This window comes from Bos taurus, chromosome 10 (assembly GCF_002263795.3).
Source record: "Bos taurus isolate L1 Dominette 01449 registration number 42190680 breed Hereford chromosome 10, ARS-UCD2.0, whole genome shotgun sequence".
Classification (NCBI taxonomy): domain Eukaryota; kingdom Metazoa; phylum Chordata; class Mammalia; order Artiodactyla; family Bovidae; genus Bos; species Bos taurus.
Genome location: NC_037337.1, coordinates 11,122,370 through 11,145,531, shown reverse-complemented (window position 1 = coordinate 11,145,531; position 23,162 = coordinate 11,122,370). Strand labels below are relative to the sequence as shown.

Genomic DNA, 23,162 nt, shown 5'->3' with positions numbered 1-23,162 from the left:
TGCCATTTTCCGAACAGCATTTGCTCATTCTGTGTCACACTTGGGTAATTCTCGCAATATTTCAAACTTTCTCATTACTGTTGTTACATGTTCAGTGATCTTTGATGTTACTGCCATGACTCACCAAAGGCTTAGATGATTGGTGTTCTTTAGCAATAAAATATTTTTAAATCTTATATTATTAAATTTTTAAACAACGCTTTTTAAAAAAAAAAAAACACACACATAATGCTATTGCACACTTAATAGACTGCAGTATAGTGTAAACTTAACTTTTATGTGCCCTGGAAAACCAAAAAAGTCACGTGGCTTGCTTTACTCTGCCATTTGCTTTATTACATTGATCTGGAACCGAACCCACAGTATCTCTGAGGTATGCCTTTATAGATGTGCCAGGGAAAGGTTCACCTTATTGACAGTTGCCAGTACAATTGTTCCTTGGTATCCTTTGGGGGTTGGTTCCAGGACCCTCTTGGATATCAAAATCCACTGATGCTTAAGTCCCTTATATAAAATGGACTTGCATATAACTTAGGCACATCCTCTTATATACTTTAAATCATTGCTAGATTACTTAAAATATCTAATACTACGTAAATAGTTCCAGGTACATGGCAAATTCAAGTTTTGTGTTTTGAAACTTTCAAATTTAAATTTGAAATTTAAATTTTTTTTTAAATTTCTTTTTGTGGTTAGTTAAATCTATAGATGCAGAACTGGCAATTATACAGAAGTTCAGCTGTATCCTTCAATATGAATCCTTTGGTAAAGTGAATAGAATGTCTACTGAGTTCTAAGATGTTCATTTCCCCTCTTGTTTAAATCAGAATGCATCAGCCAATCAGGGGTTCATATAATGTGCCTGACTCCCTCCCCCAAAAGGTTTGTTTTTTTTTTTTAAATAATAACTTTAGAATTAAGTACGTTTGCTTAATGGCTACTATGGATCAAGAACTGTGATGAGCCCTTTTTACAAGGATTCACTGATTTAATTCTCAGAGCAGCTTCATGAGGTAGAAGGCAGTATTATTTCATTGTACAGATAGGGAAACTGAGGCTCAGCTAGGGTGTGTGATTTTCCCAACTATTAGTGGAGTTAGGGTTGGAAGTCCACATGAGCTCTTTATTCTCACTGATACTTTGTGACTTTGAGTTTGGTTGCTCAATGGTTGGGAGGAAACTCCTTGCCCTCGGGTCTGTACAGAACCAACACAGATGCAGTGTCCCTGGATGCCCAGAGCCAGACATAAGAGGCACCATCCTTAGCAGGCCCATCCCCTCCAGCCCACAGTGTGGAATCTGTGTGTGATGTATGTTGTCTTTTTCTAAAACTGGGATGGAGCTCGGAACAGCAAATATTTAATCAGAGCAAATTCCCGTTGCTAAATCCTGCCAGCTTGTTCTACTCGGAGGTTCTTTACCCAAAAATATTCACCACATGCTGAAAGCTAGACGTCTTGAGTCACCCACAGAGCATAAGACAGGTCTTAGTATTTAGAGCAGGGGGTTGTTTGCCTACTTTTATTGTGGATGAGATATGCAGTGCCACATACTCACCCTTTGATGAGCCTAAGGGCCCCTGGCAGTAAGTAAGGGTCTGGGGAGGGGAGTTTGTGGGAGATGACAGGGTGGGTGCTCATGCCTGCTGGCAGGAGCATTCTTCTTCAACTGATCTGAGGAGAAGAGAGAATTGGGTGTGGGTAGGGAGGTGGAAAAGAATCTGACTGGGAAAGATGGACTGGGTAGATTAAAGGGATGCTGACTCCAAAATCACTGCAGATGGTGACTGCAGCCATGAAATTAAAAGACGTTTATTCCTTGGAAGGAAAGTTATGACCAGCCTAGACAGCATATTAAAAAGCAAAGACATTACTTTGTCAACAAAGGTCCGTCTAGTCAAGGCTGTGGTTTTTCCAGTAGTCATGTATGGATGTGAGAGTTGGACTATAAAGAAAGCTGAGTGCCGAAGAATTGATGCTTTTAAACTGGTGTTGGAGAAGACTCTTGAGAGTTCCTTGGACTGCAAGGACATCCAACCAGTCCATCCTAAGGGAGATCAGCCCTGGGTATTCATTGGAAGGACTGATGTTGAAGCTGAAACTCCAATACTTTGGCCACCTGATGCGAAGAGCTGACTCATTTGAAAAGACCCTGATGCTGGGAAAGATTGAGGGCAGGAGGAGAAGGGGACAACAGAGGATGAGATGGTTGGATGGCATCACTGACTCAATGTACATGAGTTTGGGTAAACTCCAGGAGTTGGTGATGGACAGGGAGGCCTGGTGTGCTGCATTTCATTGGGTCGCAAAGAGTTGGACACAGCTAAGCGACTTAACTGAACTGACATGCATGTGTTATGGCAAGAGTGTGGGGGCGCTGTGCAAAAGGGATTAGCTTTGATGATAGGGGGAACAGAGAAGGTAGGGGAAGAGTTGAATGAATATTACAGAGCAGTAAATCCCATATGAATAAAACAAATAAGGTGGAGGCATGGTGCCTCCTTTTACAGATTTAAAGCAACATTACCTCCTTATAACTTGGCCTCCTTTTACAGATTTAAAGCAACATTACCTCCTTATAACTTTACTAGCATGTGCTACTGCTGCTGCTGCTAAGTCACTTCAGTCATGTCCAACTCTGTGCGACCCCATAGACGGCAGCCCACCAGGCTCTCCGGTCACTGGGATTCTCCAGGCAAGAACACTGGAGTGGGTTGACATTTCCTTCTCCAATGCATGAAAGTGAAAAGTGAAAGTGAAGTCGCTCAGTCGTATCCGACTCTTCGGGACCCCATGGACTGCAGCCCACCAGGCTCCTCTGTCCATGGGATTTTCCAGGCAAGAGTACTGGAGCGGGGTGCATGTGAGATGAGTGCAATTGTGCGGTAGTTTGAGCATTCTTTGGCATTGCCTTTCTTTGGGATTGGAATGAAAACTGACCTTTTCCAGTCCTGTGGCCACTGCTGAATTTTCCAAATTTGCTGGCATATTGAGTGCAGTCATCTTTCAGGATTTGAAATAGCTCAACTGGAACTCCATCACCTCCACTAGCTTTGTTCGTCGTGATGCTTCCTAAGGCACACTTGATGGACAGGGAGGCCTGGCATGCTGCAGTTCATGGGGTCACAAGGAGTCGGACACGACTGAGCGACTGAACTGAGCTGAACCTCCGTATTACCAGTACCATTCATAGGGTGCAGCTTTTGTTTCCTGCTGCAGGCTCTGAAACATTCACTTGTACGGGGTCCCCCATGACTTCAGTAGATGAAGATTTTAACCGTGTGAATTTGCTCACTCATTGTGAAACAGCTGAAAATTCAGACTCCTTCAGAAAGCCCTTGCTAAGGTCTCTCATGACCTGGTGGGGGCGCATCCTGTATCTTAATCACTGTTTTCAAGCAGTTTCCAGACTCACCTTCTCACTGGAATGCTCCAGGGTGCTTCCAACCCTCTATGTTAAAAACAAACTCCCAGAGCTCTTTTCAGTTCCTAGGGCTTCCCTGGTGGCTTAGAGGGTAAAGCGTCTGCCTGGAATGCGGGAGACCTGGGTTCAATCCCTGAGTCCGGAAGATCCCCTGGAGAAGGGATAGGCTACCCACTCCAGTACTCTTGCCTGGAGAATCCTATGGACGGAGGAGCCTGGGAGGCTGCAGTCCATGGTGTCGCAAAGAGTTGGACATGACTGAGCAACTTCACTTTCCTTTTTCCCTTTAACCCTACTCCCCCTCCACCCTAAATACTTTAAAAAGGCAGAAGAGAACCCTCTCCCTATCCTTCAGTCCTGCCAACTATGACTTCCACCCACAGACTTTGTATTTTTTCGACTACTAGTTTACTTTCTTCAACTGTTTTCCGGACTGCTAATTCAGTGGCCTTCTAATCCTCCTGCCTCAAACTTGTCCCTTTTCTCACATGTTCTCCACTTTGCAGCCAAAGGCATTCCAGCTTAAATAGCTGTTTCCCCTTCCTTACAGTGTGAGAGCCAGTCTTCTTGGCGTGGCATATACCCAGCCCTTCCCACCAAGACCATGCCTTCTTTTGAGCTTTATCTCTTGGCAAGGAATACTTTTTTAGTATAAGTATGCCCCCATGCAATATTTAGTCTAAGTGTATCCCAAAATATTGTTATATTAAAAATTAGTTGTTATTTATACAACATTTAAATTTAACTACACAATCTGTGTTTTACCTGGCTTGGTCAAAAAATAATACTAATGTCTCTCTTTGTGGATTTACATCTTGCTGTGATCTAAAAAAATTGGAGTTGCAGGAACTTGCTGACCACAAAATGTTTGGTATTTCTTTATGAAATCTTTTATAGCTATGCATGAAAGTGGAACTATTATAATGGGATCTCAGTAACAATGCATTTTTGCCCAAGACACTCATTTAAAAAAAAAATCATATTTGAGATCCAGGTATAGTAATGATTGCAAATCTTTTCTGAGGGAGAGAATCCTCAGGGAGGAAGATGAACTTCAACTACATTTAGTCTTCCTTCTGTTTATGGAAATCTTTTATTTTAAAACTTTTTTAATTTTTATTTTTTGGCTGCGCTAGGTGACTTGTGGTATCTTAGGTCTCAGATGGAAATTTTAACAACCTCATTGTTACTGTTTCTTTAGGATCTTTTCTGTAGAAGAAATGAAATTATCATGCTTCAGCTTTACCTTTAGTGTTTTGTCCTTTCTCCCCCTGGTTTTAGTTTTTGTTTTGTGAGTAAAGGCTATAATGTGATTTTTCAACTTATTTTCTGTTCTGAAGAGTGTTCAGCTTTGATGTTGGTAAGAAGCAGATTTCTCTCTTTTTTGTTTTTAACAGTAAATCTTTATTTTCTGACATTAGTAGAAATGTGCTGCTTGTTCTCATAATGTAAATTTTTAATTATTCTGATAATGTAAGTGGGTTTTATATTAAAACCTTCTAATTATACTGGAATAAACCATTGTTGACATTTATCAGATTAAGATCCATAAATAAAGAACTCCAGTGGATCAAGTGAAAATCCTATTAACCACCAATTCACAGAACAATATATTAAATTAAAAAAAAGATATGAACCTTGCTAGTAATGAGGACTATGGACATTGAAACAAGATCGTGGTTTTTAACCCTTAAATGTGGTGCTCAGGCTGGGAATGTGAGCAGTCTCAAATATTGCTGGTGGGATATAAATGCAGCCTTTGAAACAGTGATTTGACTTTATTGCTTGAAATTTTCAAATGTAGCTACTACCTGACCCATTGATTTCATTTCTAGGTTAGGAGCTTATCCTATATAAATAAAGGCATATGTGCACTTAATCTCTATATTTACACATTTTAAGAAAAAATACCCGTGTATTATAAGCATAATTTTTAAAAATTCTGATACTGGATTTCAGAATTCATTAGGGGTAAGTGAAGGGTGCCTGGTACGTTATAAGCGCTATATCTCTAAAAAGGATTCAGAGGAAATTAAGGAAAAGGTCTTTGGAAAGAGAGACTTTCTTCTCAGTCTTAATTTCTCTTGGTACATGGTGTATTTCACATTGGATTTTGACTTGCAGTCTGAAAGAACCACACCAACTCTTCCTTACGTAGTTTTAACAAAGACTTTCTCTCTTTTCCTTCAGATCCCTTATTTTGAAGATATTTGTAAAGGCATTAAAGCTGGTGACACCTGTGAGAAGCTGGTGGGGTATTCTGCAGTATACAGAGTCTGTTTTGGAATGGCCTGTTTCTTCTTCATCTTCTGCCTCCTGACCTTGAATATCAACAACAGTAAAAGCTGTAGAGCCTACATTCACAATGGGTGAGTCTTCATGGGGATCGTTTCTCCTTTCCTTGAACTCAGAGCAGCATTCCAGGGCGTCTTCTACTCGTCACACCCTCTGACTGCTTTCCTCTAGTTGAAATTGTTGATAGTGATTTTAGAGAAGGTGGAAATTACACTTTTCACTGCACAGTGGACTAAGAACTGAATTCCTGTTTGTAACACCTGATGCCATAGTGAGAAATGCAGTGGAGATAAGAGCTTATTTCTTGTACCAAGACCTTCCCCCAGGTCACTTCCCCCCTGCGACAAAAGGGTTTGGCACAATCAGAGGTCAAGCACTGAGTCTGTCTAATTATGGGAGGAGGCAGTCCCCAGTCACTTAATTTCTTCCCCTCCATTTGAAGTGAACAGAATCACGGATTGACGCACTTAACTTCTAAGAGGTCTTTTGTCCTTCCTTGAATATCATTTGAATACATTTCCTCTGTTGTTTTTTTTTTTCCCCTCCAGCTTTTGGTTCTTTAAACTTCTGCTGTTGGGGGCCATGTGCTCAGGAGCCTTCTTCATTCCAGATCAGGAGACCTTTCTGAATGGTACGAAGGGAGGGTTGGGAGTATCTATTTATTGTGTTTTTACCCACTTCGTAAAATTGTTCCAAAGCATAGTCCAGGGTACCTTTGATATTTTAGGTTACTAACATTCTTGTAGCTTAAAAAAAAAACCTGCCTCACCAGCCCACACTTCATTCACCCTTTCTAGTTCTTGTCTCCCCATCAACACCCCCCCCTACCCCACCCCCACCTCCCCGGATGGGTGATAGAACCTCTAGTTACTCTGCTGGCTGAAGAATTGCAGTTAAAGGTTATTGGCCTGAAGAGAAAATGAGGCACTTGGAAAACTTGTTTGGAAACTAGTTTAGCATGTCAGCAGCGTGACCAGGGAGACCTTGTTCTTTCTGCCCTGCACATAAAACCCAGGGCTTCTTAGCAGCTTAAATCTGCTTCAGCGATAGTGGGCTAAGAAAGGCTGTGTCTAAGATGTAGCTGTGTCTAAGATAGTGGGGTCCTCTAGGCTATATCTAAACCTGACTGGTGTGAAACTGTGTAACATTTAACTCTATTCAATCAATTATATTCAATTCAATTGACTATGCTTATCGATGGAATCTACCAGTAATATTTATTATGACACATTCAACCATAAGTGAAACAAGAGGCCCTTCTTTATTTGAGCTAGGGAGGGGAAAAATAAAGCCTGTGTTTCAGAGGTTCAAAGTACTGTTCGAACCCAATGGATTCACTTTCCCAATTAAGATAGTGAAAGTATTCACACTGTGAATGAGGATAGATCCTCAAAGAGCCACATGCCAGGTCCAGCGAATTTCTTAGGGTCACACTGCTTTTATGCATTCCTTAAGGCAGTTGTATCCAAGTTGTCTTTTTACCTAAAATGCCTGTAACTAGTTTTCTAGTCCCCACAGAGGTCCTTGTATATATTAGAATAAGATGCGTAGAATGGTTGGGACCTGGCAGTTAGCCCACTAGCTCAGCTCGGTTGTTTTATAGATAATCCAGAGATATGAGGTGCTCATCCAATGTTTGAGCTGCTTTGTGGCTGAGCCGGAAGTAGAACTTCAGTTTGAACGTCATTTCTTCATTGAACCTTGATGGGTCTCTCCCCAGTAAAATTCAAATCTTGGGTTTTTCTGGCAATGGGTGATTTTACTTTAAATGGGGGGTTGTTGCTGCTTTTATGAATTCACTACATCTGTTAGGGTATCTGGGATTTATTTATAGCATGGAGGTGAAGCTTGGATGCTGTGGTGCCAGACTGCCAGTGCTCACATCCCAGCACTTGACTGGCTGCAGGACCTGGTCAGCTCATGTAGACTCGGTTTTTCTCATCTGTAAAGCAGGTATAATAGTAATACCCATCTTGTACAGTTGTATGGGAATTCAGTGTGTTAGCAGTACAGGGAGCCGGAGGTAAGAATTAACCACAGTCATTACTCTTTTGAGTTAGACACTTGGGACCGTCACCTCATCTCCTTTCAAATGGTCTTCTTTTGCAGCCTGGCGCTATGTGGGAGCCGTCGGAGGCTTCCTCTTCATAGTCATCCAGCTCCTCTTGCTTGTGGAGTTTGCACATAAATGGAACAAGAACTGGTATGTGCCTTTGTGGAAAGCTTCCACGTGAACTCACTCTCTGGCTCAGGGAGAGTGCCCAGTGTCGACAGAGGCCCTGCCCTGAGTCGTATTGCCAGGGGTTAGCAGCCTGCTTACACCAAAACTGGTTTTTGCTGGTTCTCTCCCTTCCTTCTGCTCTTTGAACCTCTTCCTTTACTCCTCTCTCACACTGATTTTCTCTCATTCCTACCTTTCTTTTTCCCGCATCAGTTCTTTTTACTTTTTTCTGCCTTTTTCCCTACACCCTCTCATTTGGACTCTGAGACTTAGCCACGCGCAACCCCCCTGCTGAAGCCTCGCAGCCCAGCTCCGTGCTGTGTCAGTGGCTGAAAATGTTGAGCGAGCTTTATCTTAGGCCCCCATCCTTGGCAGATTAAAAAGAAAAAAGTAGTTTGGAGCTGAAAGTTCACTTTCAGCAAAGACTTCGATGGACTAGTTCTTTCCTCTTTAAAAATAATTTTGTTGCTTCTCAACTGCCTAAGAGAAGAAGAGCCCCTTCATTAGGAACTTTTGCTGTGCTCACTTAGAAAGCCATCCTGACTTTTAAAAATGTGGACTCTAAGTGCCTTAAAAATAGGATTCACTCCCCAAGATGTGTGGCAAGTGCCAGACTATTAGTGGCTCATTTTATTTCTTGCTGAGCTACATTGAGGAAATGACTGGACAAGACAAGAGTCCGGCTTCTTCAGTGCTAAGGCCAAGGTGACTTTGTTACTCTGGGCAAAGCTCTGTCTGACTTAACTGCTCTGTCTGACTTTATAAAATATGAGTGAAAATAACTGCCTGCTGTGTCTAGTAAGGCTCTTGTTATTTTGTAGATTTTATAGGCATCATGTTATTTTATACTGTTTTGGGGTAGGGGAAATCTGAAAGTTCTATATGAATGTGAATTTATTTTTTTTAATTTTGGATAACATAAGATATACTGTCCACATTCTCTCAAAACACTTTTCATTCTGATTATATTCTGCAGCTGGGTACTTGTTGTTTTGTTTGGATTTTGTTTTGTTTTTTAAAGATCAAATCATGAGATGCATGAATGAAAAGATACTCCTAGTCATTCTATTATTTGGTAAATACTAGAGTATGCACCCAAATGCCAACGTTAAAAATGTTTAAAGCACATCAAATCATCTTCGAAGTAGCATTACAGTCGTATTTTGGTATTTTTCAATTCTTAATCACTATGAAAATGCAGATTTCTAGGTCTGAATTGTGCTCATATATGAATTTTTTTTTAAGTGTATTTGTTTTGGGTTGTGCTGGGTCTTCACTGCTGCTCAGACTTCTCTAGTTGCAGTGAGCAGGGGCCACTCTTCACTGTGGTGCCCGGGCTTCTCTTGTTGTGGGCACAGGCTCTAGGGAGCACAGGCTCAGTAGTGTGATGCACGGGCTTTAGTTGTTCTGCGGCATGTGGAATCTTCCCAGACCAGGGATTGAACCTGTGTCCCCTGCATTGGCAGATTCTTATCCACTGTACCACCAGGGAAGTCCAAAATATAAGTTTATTATTGCATGCTGTCCTACATTTTGAGTCATCCCGAAAACCTAGTATGTTTGGGGTTTCTACTACATCTTGTTTTGAGGCCGCAAAGTTTTCCTAAAGATAAGTCTAATGGGTGATTATAGTTTTATGTGACCCTGTTTTCTCAGTTGTACAGAAGAAATGTGCACAGTAAGTTAGAAATGCATTGATTAAATATCACACTTTCCATTGATTCTTAATGTACTTTCACTCTGAATTTTTTATTAGACAAAATATAATATGTCACCCTCAATTTTTTCTAAGATTTTCACAAATTTCAAGTTAGGAACTTGGTAGTAAAATATTAATATCTTTGATTCTGAGGGCCTGATTTGCCCATTAAATAGTATGTTCTCTTGAGAAGGCTTGTGCTGCTTTATTCTGACTTTTAATGTTTTGATTGATTCTGAAGCCATTTTCTAGGACTGAGTATAGATGCCAAGTTTTAATAGGCATTTTGGAAGAGTTTGATCACTTTAAAAACTTTCCAGAAGCCACCTAATAGGAATGGCTTAAGAGCTTTGCAACAATTGATGTTGCTGTTGTACTGGCTGTGGGGCCAACATCCAAACAAAATCCCTTTTGTCCACATACTCATGGTTTCTTGATCTGCCTAAAATTAAGATTAAGCTAGGAAATGAACACAAGCTGGAATCAAAATTGCCGGGAGAAATATCAATAACCTCAGATATGCAGATGACACCACCCTTATGGCAGAAAGTGAAGAGGAACTAAAAAGCCTCTTGATGAAAGTGAAAGTGGAGACTGAAAAAGTTGCCTTAAAGCTCAACATTCAGAAAACGAAGATCATGGCATCTGGTGCCATCACTTCATGGGAAATAGATGGGGAAACAGTGGAAACAGTGTCAGACTTTGTTTTTTGGGGGCTCCAAAATCACTGCAGATGGTAACTGCAGCCATGAAATTAAAAGACACTTACTCCTTGGAAGAAAAGTTATGACCAAACTAAATAGCATATTGAAAAGCAGAGACATTACTTTGCCAACAAAGGTCCGTCTAGTCAAGGCTATGGTTTTTCCTGTGTCATGTATGGATGTGAGAGTTGGACTGTGAAGAAGGCTGAGAGCCGAAGAATTGATGCTTTTGAACTGTGGTGCTGGAGAAGACTCTTGAGAGTCCCTTGGATTGCAAGGAGATCCAACCGGTCCATTCTGAAGGAGATCAGCCCTGGGATTTCTTTGGAAGGAATGATGCTAAAGCTGAAACTCCAGTACTTTGGCCACCTCATGCCAAGAGTTGACTCATTGGAAAAGACTCTGATGCTGGGAGGGATTGGGGGCAGGAGGAGAAGGGGACGACAGAGGAGGAGATGGCTGGATGGCATCGCCGACTCGATGGACGTGAGTCTGAGTGAACTCTGAGAGGTGGTGATGGACAGGGAGGCCTGGCGTGCTGCGATTCATGGGGTCTCAATCAGACAGGACTGAGCGACTGAACTGAACTGACTGAGAGAAATGTACAAATATTGTTATTTTTATGTAAGTTCATTTAGTTTAGGGTTTTTTTTTAATGGAGATTCTTGCTTTCAAGGTTAGTCTAGAAAATATAATACTTGTATCTCTCTTCATGGGTGAAACAACCAAAGTTTTTCTTCCCTTTTCTTTTTTCTCCTTTTGTAAAGATCTTGAAAAAGAGATAATCTCAAAGGCAGTAGGAGAGAAAGGCCATGGGCCTGGATACCAGGCAGCAGGTTTTAATGTCCCTGACTATCTGGCTGTTTTCCTTGAGGCATGTGTGCGTGTTCAGTTGCTCAGTCGTGTCTGACTGTGCTCACATGGACTATAGCCTGCTAGACTCCCCTGTCCGTGGGATTCTCCAGGCAAGAATACTGGAGTAGGTTGCCATTCCCTTTTCCAGGGGATCTTCCTGACCAGGGATTGAACCTGGGTTTCCTGCACTGCAGGCAGATTCTTTACCATCTGTGAATCTTAAGGCATATGACTTGACTACTCTGACCTCAGTTTTCATACCTGTGAAGTGATGTGTTTTGTTCTTTTGTTAAAAGAAAAGCTAGGGCATTTAAAAATGTTTGTGTGAAAATTGATTCAAATTTAGCACTCTGCAATCTAGCAAGTAGAAAGGATCTCTGGAGTTGTACAAAATGAAAGGACTTCTGTAGGCAAAAGGGAGCAGAGACAAGGAAGTTACATTAGGCAGAAAAGCAGTTTAGATATTGTGAGGTAACTTCCCTATAGGGGATGGCAGGTCCTACCAGTCAGACTACCTAACTAGTTAACTAGACTATCTAATTAGTGCTGAATAGGAGATTTCTGATTGGTTTAATTTCTGATTCACTGTTTCTGGGAGAGCTGATACTCTGTTGCGTTGGTTTGGCGACATGGGGCTTAGCCTTAGTGACTTCATTTTAAGTCTTTCATCTTGTTTTTAACACTTTCTAGGTCAATTTTTTGTGGTTTGAAGTGTCAGTTCTATATCAAGACTGAAATCACAAAAAATAGACAGCATAGTCAGGTGTTTCTAATGAAGACCCATTTTCTAGGCTTTCTAGATTTGAAAATTCATGTTATTGTTGGCTTTTGTTTTCCCCTGGCCCTCATCCCAAGCCTGAGCCCGGCCGCCTCTTCTAACCTGATAACCTGCTTGCCTCTGTATCTGTACACTTCATCCTGCTGCTCGGTCCTTTTCTAATCTTCATCCAAGTGCTCGCATTGAGCATTGATTCAAAATTTTTGGAGTGCCAACTCTGTGCCAGGCACCGAGAGTATAGTCATGGCATTATTTGGTGTGTCTACAGAGGTTGTCTCGGGAGGACCAGCAGAGTCCGGAGCAACAGGTAGCGGCCACTCTGTCATCATTGCTGCATCAAGTTGTCCTCTGACAGTTGGCAGTCCTTGCACCGACATTCTTTAAGCACCTATTACTTGCCAGGCATTTGGCAGTAGGCAGTGAATGCAACAGTGCCCTGCTCTGTGGAGTGTATATTCTCCTGGAGAGGAGAGGGGGTAGCTAATAAGTCCAATCAAGCAAATAAGCAATAGGTTCAGTGGTGGAGAATGTGCTGTGGGTGTGAGAGTTGGGGCAAGCAGGGCAGAGAAAGGGTTTCATTATAAGGTATGAGGGAGACAAAGGAAGTTGGGAAGAGCCTGAGGCAGGGCTGTGCTGGCTTGTCTAAGGAGCGAGGAGACATCCACTGTGGCTGGACCCCAGAGGTGCGAGGGGAGGGAGCAAGGGATAAAGTCATTCATCAGAGATGGCCCTGGACCAGATCATGAAAGGTTTCTGGGGCCATCATGGCAGATGGCAGGGCACTAGAGGCACAGAATCTAATGCACATTTCAAGTTAAGAAAAGACAAGAGGACGTCATAGGTGTAAGTAAGGAGACCAGTGGGAGGTGATCCAGGGAAGGGATGCTGTAGCTTGATGCTAGATGGTAGCAGCAGTCAGATGCTGATAGAGTCTGAAGTGGGAACCAAGGGGGTTTGCTGCTGGAGTTGGCATGATGCTGGGGAGAGGGGAGGAGCAGGGAGTGAAAGACAGTGGTCCAGCAACTACAGTTCTTTACCCCCAGCCCTAATGGAATTGCCATATTCTGAGGTTGGGAAGACCACAGGAGAGCAGGTTTGGGGGTGGAAATTTGAATACTGGAAAGTTAACCTGGACCTCCTAAAGTCCACAAGCCAGTTAGACCTCCAAGTGGAGACGTTAACAGGGATAATATGAGCCTGGAGTAGAGGGGAGAGGTTAGGGTTGAAGATTTAACCTTGGGAATCCAAGCAAAATCAACTGTTAAGAAAGTCCTTCTTACACTAATAAAATAGCCCAAAAGACTGGTGAGGACATAGCTGGACCCCCCACTTACACACTGGTCAGCAGTGTTCACCTTTTTCTTCATAATGCATTTTCTCTCCCTGTCAACAGGTAGCATTTGACTCTCTGCTTTCTCTAAGTCTCGCTTTATCTTCATGTGATTTGCATGCCTTCTCTATTACAATAACTCCACAGTCATCGGACTGCCTGGCTCAGTGTCAGGAGTATGATGGTCATTATCATTTTGGCCTTTCCTCTTTGTTTTCTTTCTGGCTGCAGTAACTTCTCCATCATTCAAACGTTTCAGCTGGGCTGCTTGAACATTTTCCAACTCTGTGAAGATGTTAACCAAGTTGCCTGCTCTCGAAGTTTTGTGAGATGTGGTTACAAAGGGCAGTTGACCCCTAAGGCAGATGAGATGATTCAGACCAACCCCTGTTGTAGTTCTGTCCTCTTCTTTTAGCATCAGTAAGCATTCTTCTTTGTTCTGACCAATCTCTATAGCTTGTTAAGCCACCACATACTTCTCCCATCCCTTTAATAATGTTTATATAAAATAATATAATCTTTACACTAGTCTCCTCTTCTAGAGTCTTTATTATAAATCCCATTAAAATTTTTACTCTTTTTCTGGCTGATTTTATTCTTCACTTTTTTTTTTTTTTAGAGGGGGTGGCTGTGCTCCAAGGCATGTGGGATCTTAGTTTCTCAACCAGGAATCAAACCTAGGCCCCTGGCAGTGAAAGCGCTGAGATCTAGCCACTAGACCACCAGGGAATTCCTGCCTTCACTTTTTTTTAATGTCAAACTCTTCCTTAATCATACCTGGCATTGTTTGGGAGAAGCAGTACTGGTATAGAGTCTTCTTTTCAGTGCAAGGACAAAAGAGATGAGGTCAGCCAGTCTTTCTCTGGGTGGAGTTCAATTACTTCTCTCTCCCTAAACAGAAGATGGGCATCAGCAGGAGCTGCTGGCAGCACTTGGAGAAAGAGACTGGCTGCGGGCTCTGTGTTTCTGGGAAAATTCAGAGAGAACTCCAGCACACAGCCCACTTTATAATACTGCCAGAACTTGTCCTGGGGTAGTTGACATCCAGAATGGGGAAGCTAAAGTCTGTGGATATTCATTTTAGTTACTGAATACACTTGAGTCAAAGACTGAAGTTTTTCAGTGTTAAGAAAAAATTCTAAGCTTGAGCCAAGAATTTTTTGAATATTCAGCTGTATCTTCTAGTTTTTAGTTGGTAAAATGATTGTTTGCTGTTGTTCATAGACTAAGTAGTGTCCGACTCTTTGTGACCCCACAGACTGCAGCCCCTAGGCTCCTCTGTCCTTCACTATCTCCTGGAGTTTGCTCAAATTCATGTACATTGAGCTGATAATTCGAACCATCTCATCCTCTGCTGCCCCTTTCTCCTGCCCTCAGTCTTTCTCAGCATCTCGGTCTTTTCCAGTGAGTAGGCCCTTTAAATCACATGGCCAAAGAGTTGGAGCTTCAGCTTCGGTCCTTCCAATGACTGTTCAGGGTTGACTGCCTTCAGAATTCACTGGTTTGATTTCCTTGTGGTCCAAAGGACTCTAAAGAGTCTTCCCTAGCACCATAATTCAAAAGCATCTATTCTTCAGCACTCAACCTTCTTTATGGTCTAACTCTTACATCCATACATGACTACTAGAAAAACCGTAGCTTTGACTATATGGACCTTTGTTGGCAAAGAGATGTCTCTGCTTTTGCATATGCTATCTAGGTTTGTTGTAGCTTTCCTTCCAAGGAGCAAGCATTTTTTAATTTCATGGCTGCAGTTGCCATCCACAGTGATTTTGGAGCCCAAGAAAATAAAATCTCTCACTGCTTCCACTTTTTCCCCTTCTATTTGCTGTGAAGTGATGGCACAGGATACCATGGTCTTAGTTTCTTGAATGTTTAGTTTCAAGCCAGCTTTTTCACTCTCTTCTGATCAAGAGTCTCTTTAGTTCCATGTTTTCTGCCATTAGAGTGGTATCATCTGCCTATTTGAGATTGTTGATAGTTCTCCTGGCAGTCTTGATTCCAGCTTGTGATTCATCCATCCTGGCATTTCGCATAATGTGCCCTGCATAGAAGTTAAATAAGTAGGGTAACAATATACAGCCTTGACATACACCTTTCCCAGTTTGGAACCAGTCTGTTGTTCCATGTCCAGTTCTGACTGTTGCTTCTTGACCTGCATACAGGTTTCTCAGGAGGCAGATCAGGTGATCTGGTATTCCCATCTCTTTAAGAATTTGCCACAGTTCGTTGTGATCCACAAAAACTGGTAAAATGATAGGTCTTCTGAATAACTCCTTACGATGGTCTGGGACCTGACAACATTAGCTAATAATGCTTGAAGGGTGGTAGCTATTGTTGGAGAATCAACTGACCTGTCTTCCCCCCACCCCTTCCTCTCCTCTACTTCTGGAGAAACAGGACTGCAGGCACAGCTACCAACAAGCTGTGGTACGCCTCTCTGTCCCTGGTGACCCTCATCACGTACTCCATCACCACGGGAGGCTTAATTTGGATGGCAGTGTTTTATACCCAGAAAGATGGCTGCATGGAAAATAAAATTCTCCTGGGAGTAAATGGAGGCCTGTGTCTGCTTATGTCAGTGGTATCCATCTCACCCTCTGTCCGAGATCGTAAGTACGAGATCCATACTTTGTTCATATTATAGATGTCTTTGACCATTATTTTGGAAATTATGGTCAGTTCTTCATTTACCACAGGTGGGTAAACAATAGGAAAGGTGGGATTCCAGTGCCCTCTTCCTACCCTGCACTGGGCTGAAGGTGATAGTCAATCATGCCTTTGTCAAAGATTTGCGTATAATGAAGTCAATAAATAAGAAGATAGATGTTACTATTGTTAAATAATGTACTACAAGGAGCATTTCAATGGAAAATGCCTTTAGTGGATATTTAGCTCTTCCCTATAATCTCTTTGTAAAATTTGAATGAATGAGAAGGCTCCCGAAGAAGCTGTTTTGGGCTTATCTTTGACTTAAGACCTCTGTGGACCACAAATCAAGGACAGCGTGGTCCCAGAATCAGGAAACAGGAAATCCAATCCTGGCTCAGCCATCTGCTGGCCCCAGGAGCTGGCCTTTCTCAGATCCAAGTCCTTCCTCAGCAAAGCCAATAGAAACCTGTGAGCCTGATCTTGCTAATGGTTGTTTCAAAGCCAAAAGAAAGAAATGACTGAAGTTCATTATTGAAATTGAGATTGTTATTATTCACCCAGTTCCTTTATCCATTAAGAATTTCCTAAAACATTATTAGTATTCAGATCGAAATATTCTTTGGGTTAAATTCCACCCTTTGAAATAGTTACGGTTTGGTTTAGTGCCATTGATTGTTAAGGTGAGTCTCATTCCCATGCCAAAGAGCACCACTGGGAAGGGCCTATTTTTTACCTTTATTGGCCCTTATAATTTGATAAGTAAAGTTCTGGAGATAAATTTAATCAGAGGGAAGACTGGGTAAAACTAAATCTTTTTATGTCTGTGGATGTTTGAAAATTTTGCCGAAAAAAAGGATGAGTCCTTTTTGTCGCATCTTGTTTACTCTTAGCCATCTGAACCGTTTAATTTAAATACTGTAACATAGAAGGCCTTTCCCCAATAAATGCTGAGTCCCATAGCCACATTCTTTGGCTTGGACCAATTCTGGTGTTCTCAAAGGTTTTCTGTCCATTGACGGATGAGAACTCTTCCCCAGTGGCATGGATTCTGAGTATCTGATGGCTTTGTGAGTCTGGAATCCAGGTCCTCCCTGTAAAAGCCATCATTCACCCCACTAAGCTATGTGATCTCACAAATTAACAGTGGTGAATTTTTTCTGGAGACCTTGTGATTTAAGAACTAATGTGACGAACCTCAGGGAGACCAGGCAGTATGTTTCAGTACAGCTGTAGTTATTATCAAAATAAGGTGTTGGGCGAGAACTCGGCAGAACTTGGTATCTCTGAAATGGCATATAGGTTCAGTGTGTCACTTTCTCCCCCCAAAGATTTTAGCGTTATATGAGAAATATGCTACGTATCTCTTCTTACCTTCATGTGTGGGGCTTTAGGTTTGAGGGATATTATTTGGGGCAGACCTTTTTTTGGCGGGGGGGGGGCGGAGGGGGGGCGGGGGCGGTGCATCTGCTTTCTCATCATTGATTTATAACATGGGCCCTTGTTCTCCAGGACAGCCACACTCTGGGATACTGCAGTCGGGTCTCATCAGCTGCTATGTCACGTATCTCACATTCTCAGCCCTGTCCAGCAAACCTGCAGAAGTAGGTAAGCTGGCCTTGTAGGAAGACTGTGCTTGCAGGGTGAATATTGTCATTTGTGGGGTGAGGACTGTGTCTCCTCGAACTATCGTTTAAGTATCAGAGATGCAATGCGTCAAAGTAGAGAGGTGATCTAGACTTCTTCACTAAATAGTGTCCTCAGCATGGGACATGAACCTGGACCTTCCTTCTCCTGAGGCTTCCTGCTCTGCAGGAAAGACATGAACTCACGAGGGCTAATGAGTTTGCTTGTAAGCCTAATCTGCATTTTCCTGCTCAGATATAATCAAATAATCAAGAAATCATCAGAAATACTCAAGCTATTTCTTTTTGTTCTCCTTATTATTGCTGTTGTTTTTAGATGGCTATTAATTAACTTTCAGTGATCATTTCTCTGACTCTAACAGAGTGGGAAGAGTGTGGGGGAGTGGTTCTGCCACTTCAGTAACTTATATAAAGTGACTTACTGTTCTCTTCCTAGACATCTCGCCTTTAAAATAAGAATTTTAATTATTATTTTAAGAAGATAATTAAGATTCCTCTTTTCCAGAGTGGTTTTTGAGACTTCAGTTGAGTACATGTGTATATGTATACGTACAGTTTCTGGCGTGCTTTGTAAAGGTTACCTATTATTTTTGTAGAGTAGTTACAACGGATATTTGAGAACTATCAAAAGACCATTATAGGTTGTTACTGTACGAGCCCTTGAGCTTTCCCAGTAAAGGACCATATTTTCTTATTTTGATCTCCAAACTCCTTAAATTTCATCATTTTTTTCATGTTTGTGATATATAGATGTATGTATACATGTATATTCATATATACATAAGTATATACAAATGTGTATATGTTTGGGTATATTTTATCTTATATAAATCAAGTTAAATACATATACTCTTTTCTCTAGAGTAGAAAATTGATGTTTTCCTTTTTTAAATTTAGAAAGCAAATGCAAAGATGTTTTTGAAAGTTTTAGCATATACGTGTGGTATGTATGGGTCTTGCCTTTATAGCTATTTATAGTACAATGTGAATATAATTGTAGGTCTTTTGTTAAGTACAGTCTATCCTGGATATAATTTTTTTAGGAAAAAACTATAAATTTGACTTCAAGTTTATTTAAATCTAGTCTATTTAAAACTTTTAAGAGTATTTTGACTGTTTACATATTAATCTCTGGCTTTAACTTAATGGGGTTTTTTGGTTACAGCATTTTTCTTCCCAATGGCAGGTATCACTTAAATACAGAAAAAAAAAAACTTTTATTTTTAATTTTGGGTGGTAGTACTTAAATAGCAAAGTTCATATTTTGGTGAGGTTTGTAAAGAAAATTTTCAGTGGCCTAAGAAGAAGATTCCTGAAGCCACAGCACACAGTGAAGTTTACAGTTTCAAGTGGGAGTACAAGTAGTCATTTTAGTGCAACTTCAAGCCCATAGAATGTGCATGTCTGTAGAATGGTTTGTAGCCTGTTATTTTATATTTATGTTCCTTATTTTGGGGCAGAGCAAATAGAGCCAGCTTGGGTGTTCAGAACTGAAGACTCTGTTAGATAAAAAATAAACAACTAATGATGGTAATATGATAGAAATCTTTGTTATCTAGCCTCTACAATTTTATTAGACTCTAGCCACTTGAGAAGTTTCCCAGGTTACAGCCTAAAAGATGTCATGACGGTCCTATTACTGACAACAGAATGACTTCTTATCTGGGTGGAGGCTGCTGGCCAGACAGCAGTTCCTGCGAGTTCCTGTTTGATTGTTGGTTCGTCTCCAAGGATGATCGACATGGAGGATGCTCTCAGTTACCTGCATGCTACCTGCTGCCCAGTCAGCCAATTTATTGTTATCGTTTAGTCCCTAAGTTGTATCTGACTCTTTTGTGACCCCATGGACTGTAGCCCACCAGGCTCCTCTGCCCATGGAATTCTCCAGGCAAGCGTACTGGAGTGGGCTGCCCTTTCCTTCTCCAGGGGATCTTCCCAACCCAGGGATCGAACCTGTGTCTCCTGCACTGGCAGGCAGATTCTTTACCACTGAGCCATGAGGAAAGAGCCATGAGCCAATACTTTTTACTATTGCTCCAATAGTACTGAAAAAGAACATGACTCTTAGAAATCCCTGGTACTGAAGACCCCTTTAGCACTAAGCTGACACCCAAGGGTCTTATTCTGAGAGGCTGCCTAGGTGGGAGAGGGTGCTTAGAGTGCAGCCATCTAATCTAAGTTGGATGGTAGAGGAAACCTTTGCAGTGCTGAGTGTTCACTGTTCTATACTGCATGAATTTTCCCAAAGTGAATGCATCCCTGAGTTACAGAGGGCTTTTTTATTCTTGTCTTCACAAGTCCTAGATGAACACGGGAAGAACGTCACCATCTGTGTGCCTAACTTTGGTCAGGACCTGTACAGGGACAAGACCTTGGTTGCTGGACTGGGCACTGCCATCTTGTGTGTATGCATCTTGTATTCATGGTAAGTTCTGGAAGTTACCTGAGGCCATCTTTGCAGACTTCAAAAAAGTACAAGAGGAGAATTTACACAAGTTGTAGCAGTATGAGGTGGTCAAACAAATGCCATCTGAGGAAGAGGGAAAATGAAGCCTGAAGTAAGAAGGTGGTATTACAGCATGAAATCTAGCTGTTTGGACTTCATTTTACATAACTTGTATTTTTGGGGGGCTAAATAAAATAAATATATATGGTATGTTGCAATCCTTTAAAAGATGGTTGAGTATTACTTGCTAAAGCCCTTTTGGAGAGTAAGGGAGCACAAAGTGAGGAAGAGACAGTATGTGCCAGAATGTTTTGGCAACTTTCTACTCCAACAGAAAAAAACGTTTGTTCTCTTGTTGATGGAAAGAGTACAAAGTACTCCATACACAGACATTTTGTGCTTGGTCCAGGAAAGACAGGAAACATTTCTTTTATGCTGAAACTCACATTGCTTTTAAGGAGCAAAGTCATTCCTCCAAAAGTAGCTGTGATACATAAGCAGGCTGTGTTTTAGGTGCTTGGGGTGGGGTTTATTATTTTTAAATCTATATAAAAAAATACCAGAGGGAGAAGAGTAAAGGATAGGAATCATAAGTTTCTTATTCCATTTACGTCTCACTGTTGATCACGCTTTCCTTTGACAGTCACCCTTTCATGTTTAGGTTTTACTCCTGTGTTTTACATTTCGGTATATTTCAGCGTCTAAAAATTTCAACCAGTCACAGGCACGTTGTAGTGATCCTTTGGCCAGAACTGAACCATCCTTGGTAGCTTGTATGAGTAGAATGTCTCTCTGTACATGTTGGCATTTTCTCTTACAGCTTCTAACACCCCTTCATGCTGTAGAGAGGGAACAACAGACGTGGGCCTTGACGACAGACACAGGCAGGAGAACTGAGTTTTATGAAGCATGTGTTCACAGTCATGCGTCAAGCTTGCAAAGGCAGTGTCGACTCTCAGCCTGTCTGTGACATAGTGGCAGCCTCTCCACACTGCAGCAAAAGCGACCATGGTGAACACTTTCTGGCCTAACATTATTATTAATTCCATACGTTTTCACTGATTCGGGCCCACATCAATGCTGTAAAGATGTTTTCAGGAAAACCGTTAAGGCACCCACATTTTAATCCTGATTCTCGGTCCTTCCTTTCTCAAGTTTTTCCTTCCTGAGTCTATTATCTTTGGGCTTTGAGGGAGAAATGTCAGCAACATGGCTAATTTTATGATCTGTCACTCACTTTTTTTCTGTATTGGCATGTAAAAAATATTGGTGAGTCCAGCAAGGAGAAAGTAGGTTACTAAACTATAAATGTAGAATATTTCATTTTTAGAATAAAATGTAGTTGTATTTACATATGAAGAAAAAATCCTGGAAGGAGATAAACCAAGCTTGTAATAGTGCTTGTATTATGTATATAATTTTTTTATTTTTTTCTTTAAAAAAAAGTTTGTGTTTTTTTAACATGAGCTATTGCTTCTTTTGTTTGTATTATCAGAGAAAAAAAAAAGCTGTAAAGATATTTGATAGACTAAAATCAGATGTTTTTGTGAGTTTCTGAATGCCTAATCCCACATGATTAAAATATTTGCTCCCTTAGATAAAATAGGGCTTAGATTTGCTATCAGTGGAAAAGATGCAAAAATACTATTTACTATGGTGATAGAACTGCCACCAGTGGTTTTGGTTTGTGGTGTGTAATTTCCACCGTATACATCTCTACTTGAAATTTAGTGGCACCTTAGCAGAGGTTGGCAAGGTCTAGTCTGGGATTCCCAAAAGAGCTTTTGAAGCTGACAGCTGCTATGTAAAATCTGTCTAAATACCAATAGCACACGTTATTGAATGCTGGTAATCAATCTGCAAAACCATAGTGCTCGAAGGATGAGGAGACAGAAAACAACAGCCACGCCAAGTGGAGCTGGGGAGTAACCAGCAGCCCTGTGGGCTGACGCAGCACACAGTGTGAACATACCACCTGGTGATGGCAGCTGATTCCTGGGGGTTCAGTGCAGTGCTGCACAGCGAGGGGGGCCCTGGGTGACTGGTGTTTGCTCTAATTACCCACCGCAGCTCCAGGAGGAGTGGGCTTTGAGAACTTTATAGCAAGCAGCCTGGAGTTTGAGGGGGCTTTGAGTTCAGCCCTAGGAGGGCCTTGAAAAGGGGAAATGTGGGAGGTAGTACAATTTGGAGGGTTTCAAATCTTGACTTCCTAGACTCAAAAAGGATTGAGAAGTTGGAAGATGTTACAAAAGGAGGCTGCATTGCCTGGGCGAAAACTGTCATTTGAAGATGATCGCAAGAATGTCTATTTCTCAATAGAATCTGTAGGAAGCCTAGCTGGTTGTGTGCATTGCAGAGAGAAGAATTCACCCATTTTCTTTCTTTTTTAAAACAATTTTATTCTTATTTATTTTTGGTCCTGTTGCTATGAGCGTGCTTTCTCTCGTCGTGGGGAGCGGGAGCCACTCTTTGTTGTGGAGCTGGGACTTCTTATTGCAGGGGCTTCTCCTGTGTCAGAGCACAGGCTCTAGGTGCACAGGCTTCAGTAGCTGTGGCACAGAGCCTCGGTAGTTGTGGCTCACAGCTTAGTTGTCCCAATGCATGTGGAATCTTCCCCGACCAGGGATTGAATCTGTGCCCCCTGCATTGGCAGGCAGATTCCCAACCCCGGACCAGGGAAGTCTGAAATCGCCCATTTCAACAGAAGTCCACAACTGCTTGGGACTTCGGTAAGATCTTAGAGGCTCACTGTGCTGTGTTCTCTCCTAACTGGATTATCCCCTCCCCACCCCCAACCACACACACACAAACACTCTCTCTCTCTCTCTAATGCTTCTTTAGGAGGCTCTCATAATGAACTCCAGTTTTGCTTTTTGGTTTTCTGCCCCAAGTCCTGCTTCTGTGGCACTCACTTTGAGGAGGTTTTACTCTTGGCTGTCTTAGCTTGGAAGTAGGGTTCAGCCAAAACCCATACCCTGGCTTTCCGGCTGAGGCCGCCCCTGCCCCTGTACCCAGGCATTATGCAGTAAAGAAACGCCACAGCCTGGGCCCCGTCAGGAGTTCCCTGCGGGCTCTCTCTGTATGGCTCTGCCCTGTGCCCTCGTAGGCTGTCACCT

The 23,162-nt window shown here is 41.9% G+C and overlaps 1 protein-coding gene across 4 annotated transcripts in view; it reads left to right on the top strand.

Annotated features, from left to right (window-relative positions):
• SERINC5 (serine incorporator 5) overlaps positions 1-23,162 on the top strand; it is a 108,456-nt gene that overhangs the window by 71,243 nt on the left and 14,051 nt on the right. For all 4 annotated transcript variants that reach the window (XM_002690460.6, XM_005211406.5, XM_059890758.1 and 1 more), the window contains exons 3-8: positions 5,614-5,792; positions 6,267-6,349; positions 7,828-7,921; positions 15,706-15,917; positions 17,467-17,562; positions 19,899-20,025. In XM_002690460.6, coding sequence (XP_002690506.1) covers positions 5,614-5,792; positions 6,267-6,349; positions 7,828-7,921; positions 15,706-15,917; positions 17,467-17,562; positions 19,899-20,025 — 791 coding nt within the window. The remainder of the gene's footprint in view (positions 1-5,613; positions 5,793-6,266; positions 6,350-7,827; positions 7,922-15,705; positions 15,918-17,466; positions 17,563-19,898; positions 20,026-23,162) is intronic.